Source organism: Filicampus tigris, chromosome 4, assembly GCF_054856515.1.
Source record: "Filicampus tigris isolate MCC_2025a chromosome 4, RoL_Ftig_1.0, whole genome shotgun sequence".
NCBI classification, from domain to species: domain Eukaryota; kingdom Metazoa; phylum Chordata; class Actinopteri; order Syngnathiformes; family Syngnathidae; genus Filicampus; species Filicampus tigris.
The window spans coordinates 18,872,465-18,883,091 of NC_141220.1; the positions used below are offsets into that span (position 1 = coordinate 18,872,465).

The 10,627-nt window shown below is 42.3% G+C and overlaps 1 protein-coding gene across 3 annotated transcripts in view; it reads right to left on the reverse strand.

Moving 5' to 3' along the window:
* Positions 1-9,982, reverse strand: part of syt7a (synaptotagmin VIIa) — a 92,991-nt gene extending 83,009 nt beyond the window's left edge. For all 3 annotated transcript variants that reach the window (XM_086027077.1, XM_086027076.1, XM_086027075.1), the window contains exon 1: positions 9,730-9,982. In XM_086027077.1, coding sequence (XP_085883203.1) covers positions 9,730-9,763 — 34 coding nt within the window. In that variant the 5' untranslated portion in view covers positions 9,764-9,982. The remainder of the gene's footprint in view (positions 1-9,729) is intronic.
* Between the last annotated feature and the right edge of the window lie 645 nt (positions 9,983-10,627).

The following is a 10,627-nucleotide window of genomic DNA, read 5'->3' on the forward strand; positions in this document are numbered from 1 at the left end:
AAACCCGACTAAGTAGAAGAAATTGGATGAATTGATGGATGCCAAGAAGAAAACACTAAATGCACAATTTCGCTCCATTTATATATTTTGTTTACTGAGTCGTATTCTTCTAATGTATTGGCGGTTTACACTGTGGAATGATGTCATACTAGTAGCTACTGTGAGTGCATGACGTAGCTACGACAATCCCGCCCACACGCGGTGGTGTTGGGAACACAAGTCGAATCAAGGATTACCATTTCAAATGAAGTGAGCTGAACTGAACTGTGGCGCTTGGTGGAGACTGGGCTCAAGCTAGAGCTTGATGAGGACAGGCTAATAAGTCTTCTGTGAAATCTTTCTATTAAGGTCACGGTTTGTATAAGAAGCACAAGTGTGAAGCCAGCATCTATAATGGCTGACACTGATGCAAGGACACACCAGGACATGCTGCATTTGAACATCACACGGTGCGAGGTGTTTGGAGCGCATGGTGAGGATGGCGGGGATGGAAGCGACTGACCCATCACGTATTGTTGTGGCAATCATGGAACATTGAGAGGACTTAGTCCCGGTAGAGGGTTTAGCTAGATAACGTGAGCAAAATGTGCCCTGCCCTGCTGGCCACCACTGAAGCAGGCTAATAGCGAGATGAGTTGAAGCGAGGAAGGAAGAACGAGGGAGAAACGCTCAGGCAGCCAAGCTGAGGAGATGGCACTCGCACAGCCCAATCTGTCAGTGGCACTACCTTGCCAGATACCGGAGGGTGGGGGCTCGTACAAAGCCGCACACTCCTTACTAAATGCCCAGTGACAAGAACAGCGGGGAAAAAGAAAAAAAAACTACACAAATTAGAGCCCAAGCATGCACACTAAGTTTGGGAACATGCTGTACTGAAATCAAACCAGTATTGAGCGGATTTAGTTCACATTTAATATGAATTGCTAAGTTAACTGACATCCATTTGACTGATATAAAGTTAGTTCCTGGATTTACAGACCAAGCTTCCTTTTTTCGGTTTCGTTCTTTCTTTTGAAAACAAACTATCAAAGCGAATGACTCTCCTTTAAAGACCTGTGGAGGTTTCCAGTCAATTAAAGTTAAGGCGACCTTTTGATCGATGAGCACGTCACCGCAACGATTCACTTCCAGCCAAGTGTCTCGCTTCTGTCACATCTGTGTCTCTCACCAGAACCCATCATCATGCCCAAGGGTCACCTTCACAGTCTTTTAAAGATTAGTGAAATTACAGCTTTGAACATATTATAACAGAAATTCTTACATCTGCATGAAATCACAGTGCGCAAATGTGTTAATTACCCTTCCAAATGGCAATGACGTCTGTCAACAGGATCATTTGCTGGGAGTCTTCGACTGAGAGTGATTGTGTGACCACAAGAGGTTTCACATGGATTAGTGACGGTGATTGCCTTTTATAGGATAACACAGCGCGAAAAGGCACAATTCCCCGACGAGATAAAACAACATGGAGATGCAGGGCAAAAATACATTTAGATAAATTGTCTTAAGCCGCAAAAAGGAGGCCCTGCTTGTGACCCGAGGGTGGCAGAGGAACCAAAAAGGGGGACCTCTTGACCCCGTGCAAGTGTCGTCGTCATATGTTATCACAGATCCGCACACCATCGCTGCAGAGAAAGCGTCGCAGCAGCCGCCGAGCCACATCCGATCTTTCACATCAGCTAACCACTATGGCAAGCTCGCTCATGCCAGCTCTCCCGGGTGTGACATGCAAACAGGCCCAATGTGTTTGTAGAGGCAGCACTTAGTAATTCCTCCAATCAAGCCCATCACAAATGAATGTCGACCACAATCCCAATACTTGAAATCCTCCTGGAGAAACGGGCGCCATTGTATGTTCTGCACCAATTGGTTTAGGCGTCATGGAGAACTCTGTCAGTCAGCTTTCAATCACAGGCCAGAGGTAGACACTCCAACCAATGGCACTCAGACTTGAAGTAGTGTAGCTGTCATCAACGAAAACTAGGACGAAATGCCTTCGTCAACAAGATTTAATCACGTGCGGGAGACGAGACAAAAATGGTCACGTGACGATAATGATAATTAAATCTATAATGCCATATTGTTGAAAAATCAAATCGAGACTACATGTGGTTTACAAAATAATAGCTATGCTAACATGTTTCTTTATGTCTAATGTCATTCCTGCATGTTTTTATAAAGTCAAATATTATAGAGTGCTATTTTTACTCATTAAAAAAAAACAAATTACAACATTTTTTTAGGAGGCTGGATTAATGTCATTTCCATTCAATTCAATGGTGAACGATGAATTGAGATATGAACCATTACATTACGACAAATTTAACTTGTATCTCAGGGCACTACGTACTGTACATGGATAAACTAACGTTTTACTTTCACAAATGGTACCACCAAATTTCACACTTCCCAGTCTCCTACAACGCAGCATAAACCCACAGAACAAGCAAAGTCCACGCCCACTTGCAGCGCAATACAGCGAAGAAATTGATGATGAAGAAGCTGATGAATGTCCATTGTGATAGCGGAGTTCAGTAAATGGGGACAATGGGGAAAAAAAGGACATGATTCCCACCACAGGACGCGATGGTTACACATCTATACATGAAAGAGTGGCTGCAATCTCTCACTGTATTCATCGCAACAGCTGTCATATGACAAATGTCACAGCGAAACATTCACAAATACATCCCTGTTGTTGTGGGAAAAAAAAGCAGGACTTAAGGGAATCTTAAGTATGATGACAGTGTTGTGCATCCATATGACAAGCTCTTTTCATCTTTTACTCTGCTTTCTTTCTACGTTGCTCCCCCACCCGCCCCCCCCCCCATCAATCCCTTCTTTCTTTACTATGTAGGCCTCCTATTGCACGCACACATGGAGACATGTAACAAGGCCTCCTCCTCCTCCTCCTTTCCTCTCCTCTGTGTGACCTTGACTGGCTAGCACTCCAGGGCTTGTTCTTTGCTCCTCCCTCTCTCTCGCTCCCTCCATCTTTTCTTGCTCACTCCCACTCCATCGTCTGCCTCTCATCCGCTTGTTTTCTGTCATTCTCGCCCGGCCAGCTGATTTTAAGCAGTGCACTTCCCTTCGCCGCACCAATCCCCCACCCCCTGTCGATTTCTACTCCATCCCCAAGACACAGAGGAGAAAGGGACAGAAGATGGCAGAAAGGGAGTAAAGAGAGAGAGAGAGAGAGAGAGAGAGAGACAGAACGAGACAGAGAGAGAGAGCCCACCCACCTCTTCCACCTCTGCAATCAAGTCAGCATAGTGAGAGTCAGTTGTAAAAATAACTCTGGCTCTGTGAACTATTTATCAACAAGTCTTATTTCTTTGTTTCCTGACTTCCTGCATTCATTTAATATGAGCGAAAACAAGCAATGAGACATTTATATTATCTTTTTTTTCTTAAAAATCGGAATAGCAGGCCACTTCTACATTAGTCATATTTTAGGTGGCTTCTGCGCCGTCTTTCTGTTCTATCACAATCTCGAATGCCTCTTCACAGGCACATTTTATATGAATGTGATACAACTTCCTGTTCCACTGGAGGATGACGAGTGCTCGCAAGTGGCAGCAGGTTCAAATCAGCGTTTCTTGGCAGGTGTTCCAACAAAAGCGTCTAATGACGCCATTGTAGCCTACTCCTCCGACTCCAAAACGTCTCTTGAGGTTTCCCCAGTGTCTTAGCACGCTACACATCCATCTGTTTAATATATTGGAGCCTATTAAGCATTTTGACTATTCATTCAAAGCCAAATAAACTTAAGCTGAAGTGACGGAGAGATCCATTAAATGTCAAATTGATGCGTAGATTATGAGCTCATGCAATTACGCCATCCCCGTGCCAATTCCTGCACCGTGCACATCTCGGAAGGTCTCTGGAGGGACTGTGTTTGCACATGGCATGCTCAAACTCAATCTAATTCCCTTCAGCCTGCTGTTGTCTAATATGACATTTTCCAGGGAACATCTGATATCAATACAGCAATAGCAAACAAATGGAACAGTGTGAGGTAAATAAAAAGAGGTGAGGAAAAACAAGGGAAAGAATGTCCTTAGAAATCTTCATATCGTTTCTGATCATTTAACTTCAATTGATCCTACAAGCATATTTCAAAATGATACCTTGAAGGCGACAACTATTAACAACTATTATGTATAGTGTTCACTGCTCTAGTTTGTGGCTTTTTACAGTATAAGGCGGAACCTCGGTGTTAGCGTTCTAGAAAGTCGGACTAAAACCAATACGTACAAAGCAACATTTCCAATAGGAAATCCAATGAATCCATTGCAAAATAATGACAATTCTAGGAATAACCCCAAAACATTTTCTTTAGTTTCTACAAACTAAGGTGAATATAGAACTCATCTTTTCTCTAGGATAGTGTAACGATTCGCTTTCCTGACTTTCCTGCAGGCAGTGTGGGTTCAATTCCCACGCTGTGATCGTGTGAATGTGAGTGTGAATGGTTCTCTGTCTCTGTATATTCCATGTGATTAGTGGCAACCAGTCCAGAAGTCGGCTGGGATATGTTCCAGCTTCTCATTATCCTGAACAGGATAAGCTCTATAGGAAATAGATGCATGGATCTTTATTTTAGTCTTTCTTAGAAAAAAAAACCAATTAGCAATTTTCCACATAGTTGATCACGGAAAAAAAGTCAAATGCCCCATCTCATTGTTTCAGCCCACTTGTTTAGACAACAGACCTGAATTGTGTACCCTATACTCTTGGTGTTAGACTCTCTCAGGAGATTATGAATAATTAAGAATTTATAAAAGAATTCAATGAAGCAAAGATGCTTACTTCGAATGAATCTGTGGTTATCATGTTGACAGCTTTCATGCTTTATTCATAATGTGTTACAGGCTTGACAAGCAGAAAATCTATATCTTTCATAAGAATGCTCCTTAAGGGATGCTAAAAGGTTGCCTGTCTCTAAAAATGGCTCGTCCTAGTGGTCAATAAATTTGTCTGTTTCCCGGAACATTAATTACCTCAGTGTCTTAACCAATAGTTACTTTGCTTACCTGTAATCTTGCCTTGCAGTAAAGTTTTATGCTAATGGGATGCACAAATTAGCAATAGACATATTAGGATTAGGTCAGGGCAACCCCCGCAAAGAAAAAATGTATACGTGTAATGGTTTTCATTTGTTTAATGTCAACCAGTGGCAATAGTTTGGAGCAGTTGTTGAGTCTGCGTTTGTAAGTGAACATACTGTATTATCGAGTGAATGTGAACCTCAGGGCTGAATCAGTAACTGAATGAAAAGCACTGGTCAATTCAGTGAATGAAACCTTTGAATGAATTTTCTGAATTAACAGATTCCAGTTGGACGAACTGCCATTCCCAGAACAAATACATTGTGGTAATGAACAGGGTGGTCACATAGAGAACATTAGCCTTACTCAATACGAACAAAATGATAAAAAAAAAAAAAACATGCCGCGAGTCCCATTCAAGCTAGAACCACCACTGGACACGGTATACACCATAGTCATTGTACTAAAAGTAAACAAGTTATATTATTTTAAATGGTAAATACCACCATCTTGTCTTGTCAAACAACATATAAGTAATCTTATGTGCATCTCACGAAAAAGGAATCACCAACATTGGATTAAGTCAGTACAAAATTTGGTCAGTATGTTGATGAATGTCCTGTGAAACCTCTAACTGGTTTTACAAAGAATAGAAAATAAAATGAATTGGAATCATAAATTCACCTTTTTTCAATAACAATCCATGTGTCGCAAGAGGATTAAATGCAAGCAAATCTATTTTCCAAAAGTCCCTGAAAATAATGCACTCTACCTGAGGAGCTGTCTTAGTGCAGGTCCCGCGTGCCAAAAATAAGTCATTCGGAGTATGTCAGTATCCCTGGCTCGAGGCTTGGACCTGTGCCCGTATCTGTGAAATAGCGTCAACTTAAATCAACAAGAACCCTGACAGAATTAAATATAAATCATATTCAAGAGGTAGATAGTGCAGGGTGCCACGGCACTCTAATAAATCTGTAGCAATTTGTTCCCAAGGCACCAACTCTCCATCTGTGGTAAAATGACAACAAAAGATATAAAAAATAAAATGAAAAATCGCAGTGGTGGTCTGGCTTGAACTGGAAAACCAAGTGGGAAAAGAAACTATGCAAGTCTGGAAGCTCTTCTAATTGTGTTCATAGTGATTGCAGTGGCGATGTCGCCTGCATGATAATTTCTCACACTTGCTGCGTGCTGATAGAAGAAGTGGGGAAACACACACAGTCGTATAGGAGTGACAACTAAAGATGTAGAAAATCAGCCTCCAACTGACCAAAACAAGAATACCTTTTCAAAACAACCACCTATTTGGTGTATTAAGAGTCAGCTCTCCTACCTGATCTGCTCCGAAAAAAACCACCAGGTCCGACAACTTTTATTGTTAAACCTGCTCAATAATCAAGATTGCAAATCATATTTGTGCGGTCAACTCTGAGAGCCACTTAGGAAGAAACTTCAAGCGAGCACTCTTGCCAGCCTTTAGAAATGGAGGAGAAACTCCTTATGTTTTGTTTGTATAAATGTCCTATATAAATGTTTTTAAAAGGTTTTAAAAATTGGTTTGGATTAGAAAAATTAGTGGGTGTACCCTGCTTTATGATACAACACTTTTATTTGTCTGTTTTCAGCTAAAAACCGTCTACTGTAAGCACAGAGGTGAACAGAATTTTGCCTTTAAAAATCAAAGGCAACTTGCACTTAGTCATATCTTACTTTGTAAAAGCTGCAGTAAGAATTATTGTCAGACATCTGTATCATTCCAAGAACGCAATTACATATGGTTGCTTTAAGGCAAACAAACATCGTAGTGCATTTTGAACATCAGCCAATAGTCCAAATAGCTCTTGATTGTTTCCTGGTGGGTATAAATAAGAAACCATTAAGCCATCAGACTGTAGCGACGATAAGAGTGCCACATTATCCTCACGATCCAGACTCCTCTCCTCCCTACATTTCTCTTCTGTATCGACACACTCCATAATATTTCTGCTTTGGATTTGACCCGGGCTCAAAAATGATCAACGTCTTTGAACTGAATGCCCCCCTTAATCCTCCATAATCAATATGTCCCAAGTAGACCTTTCTCCCCCTCCATAGCGCGCCACCACAAGACACGGGATGAATATAAACGAGCCGAGAGGGAAACACCCGCCACACAAGAACACCCTTTTAACAGGGTCAATTAGCTGGGTGTCAATCAAGTATCGAGTCCCCAGTAACTAAAAAGAAAAGTCCCAACGACGTCATAACCTTGCTTCTTTAACAGGGATTCCGTTTGTGTCTCAGGCGGACGCTAAAACGGTCCATTAACACAAATAACTCTGAGGTTTGCACATAAGCATGATTTGATCAACAAACATAATCTTTGTGCAATGCCTTTTACAGTATACCTTCATATAGCGAAGATTTAGGAATACAGTCGCCCTGCTTGTACTTTTTATCACAACAGACAATTCACCATTGACAAAAATAAATGCTAAGTGTTCTTATCCCGTACAGCCAGAGGTGGAGCCCATTGGAGGCCACATCGACCCCTTGTCACTCTCTGGACCCCACTGGCCCACCTCCACATCTAGGAAAATATTTTGATAACTGTGACACCTTTTCCGCCATTTTCACATGGATGCAGTTTTTATAGCCCTTGATACTCTACCACAAGTAATTTACAGTAACTGCATATTTAAAGCATAAATATACAATTAATCCAAATGCTATTTGTAAAAATCTGTCTTAAGTCAAAAACACAAATCATTACTTTCACACCATAGCTAGCAAAAAACAAAAAAAAAAGATAAACAACATGGCTGAGAAATTATTGTTTATCATGCCATCCACAGTCAGAGTTCACAGAATAAAATGCACATGTACACCGATCTTGCCCAAGACACTCATAATACAAGCAGGAACAAACCTAAATAGAGATATTTAGAATTGTGAAAAATTAAGATCATTTTGTATCATTGTGCTTTTTAGTTATGAATGATGCATTGATCACGGTATGGAAAATGGTGTCGGCCATCGGTGACAATTGATTATTATGATTGTGTGTTAGCAAGTGAATCAGTGCATGAGATAGAAGTAGACTATGAAATACAGGGCATAAAAAGAAAAGCAACTGCAAAAAAAATGTCATTATCTAATAAATTAAGCTCAGCAAAATGTTTTTTTTACTTAAGACTTGTTCCTGCCTGTATTATGAGTGTGTGACATTTTTGGATATGTGAGCATTTTATTTCATGAGAACATTGACTGTGAATGTTATGATAAACGATGACTTCTCGGTTACAGAGGTGTTTACAAGAATTCAAATGATGTGCGCGCATGCGTATAGCCACCCCTCAATGAGGCATTGTGTCACCACGGCCACCCCACTGAAAAACGCCTAGCTACGGCCCTGCATACACCTAGTCAAATCAAAATGGGTTGTAAGTGACATTACTAGAACAGGTTTTTGAAACCATGTCGATTTACGTCTAGAGAAGAAAACTCGATAGTATTGACAAAAGTATTGGGACACACCTCTTAATCAAATGAAAAGGGGATGTAAGAGACCTCTTGAGCCACATGAATCTTAATGAGAAAGACTTCCAACATGATTGTGGTGTGGACTAACGTACAAGGAACCACAACTTCAACCCCAATGAACACCTTTGGGATGAACTAGAGCAGAAATGGTGGTAACCTTAGACCAAAATTCCTGCATTAGAAACTTGAAACAGAAGACCTCTGTTTATCAACCAGACATAATTTTTTACATCCTGAAAGTATAATACTCACTATGTGCCAATACATTTATTGTGCATTCACTCATTTCCTTAGAGGTCATATAATTAAGTAATCATTTTTGCCATGACATGTAAAAATATAACAAGTTAAAACCTTTCTTCCTCCAAGTTGCTCTACTAAAATAGATATGCCCACACCTCACATCCGATATGCTCTGCCGCCTGCACATGCATACACGTACACTACTGTACTCTGCTCTTGACCAGTGAAATGAACAAGAACGGCTCCTCCCATTCTGTCTTTTTTTTTTTTTTTTTTTTTTTTTTACACCCTCCTTTTCCTCATCCTCATCCTCTGGCTCCTCTGCAGCAGCAGGTGTTATTCTAACCTGAAGATTTTCAGGCTGCAATTAGTATTATGTGCGGCATTCTAACAGCAGGGGCCACTAGCGGCGTATGATGAGAGGAGAAATCACGCCTCAGAAACACGTGGGAGACTACTCAAATATGCCCCCCTCCCCTTCCTAACCACACACACACAAACACCCCCTTTTACCCCTATGGCTGCTGCACTGTTCTCTCCCCTAGTAAAGCGAAATGCATTTGCAGGCTTTTTTTTTTTCTTTTTACAAAGATGATACTTTGGGTTCCGTTGAAGGGTGGAGTGGGGGAGGAGGAGGAGAGGGGGGCTTTGACCTTGCACAGTGTTGTCCTTAAACATGTGCAAAACCTTGCAATCACGCACACGCCCCGACAACAGGTCAACAAACGCACGCGCATCTCACGGTAGGCACGATGCACACTTGCTACATTACATAATGAGCGCCCCACACACACTTTGTGGCGCCAGCGCGGTGTCAAAAGGACGCCGAGGAGGATGCCCGCGCGCCCCTCCTCTGAGTGCAGTCGTCCGTGAAACACCTTGAAAGTGTCACGGCCGCCCCTCCCCAGCTCACCTTTGCTATTGTTCTCCTCCCTGTTGAGATACATGGCTCTTGGAGTTGGCGGCTCAGGCGATGGTGGAGGTGGTGCTGTTGGGGAGGTGGTGATGTCGAACTCGCAGCGGTGTCAGTGTACTCCTCAACTCCTCCTCCGGTGTAGTTGGAGCTGTTTTATTGTTTTGCTCCTGCACAGCCTCTCTCTCTCTCTCTCTCTGTCTCTCTCTCTCTCTCTCTCTCTCTCTCTCCGTGTCTCCTCCTAAGAGTCACAGTGTGTAGGTACAGGCTGCTGGATACTCTCACTAGCTGCCTCCTCCTCCTCCTTCTGATTCCCTCCCTCCTTCCTAATAAGCAGTATCTGGCTTTGGTGGTCCACATGACAAAAAAAAGAAGAGATGTTGTTGTTTGTAATTTCCACAATTGCAAGTGGGTTTTGTTTACTACGTGGGTACATGGCAAAATTGCTCTTGCAAGGGATTGGTTTGCAGATAAACACCGAAATGAAACTGAAGAAACTGGGCTCTATAGTCGTAGACAGCACCTGTGCGCTCTAGCGTAAAAACTGGCGCATCTTGACTTTCGCGCAGTTGCAAGACTCCTTCGCGTTTGGAAATTTAGCAGACCGCTCTGCGCCATGCTCGGCGGTCCGGCGAAACGAGGGCGTTTTCTTTAACATGCCTCTTAGCGCACTTGACAATTTGGTGGCGAAAAGTGGACATATCTTTAGACCGGTTAAAAGCAGGTCTAAGTTTTGGTGCAGGCAGACCAGACCCCAGACCTCAGTCTGTGCATGGGGGGGAGGATGGAGGCGGGACGTTAGGGTGGATGGAAGTGGTAGGGAGGTCTCAGTGCAGGCGGTGGTCAATTATTATTATTATTAGGTGCGTTCGGAAATCACTCTAATGCCCAAGACTCA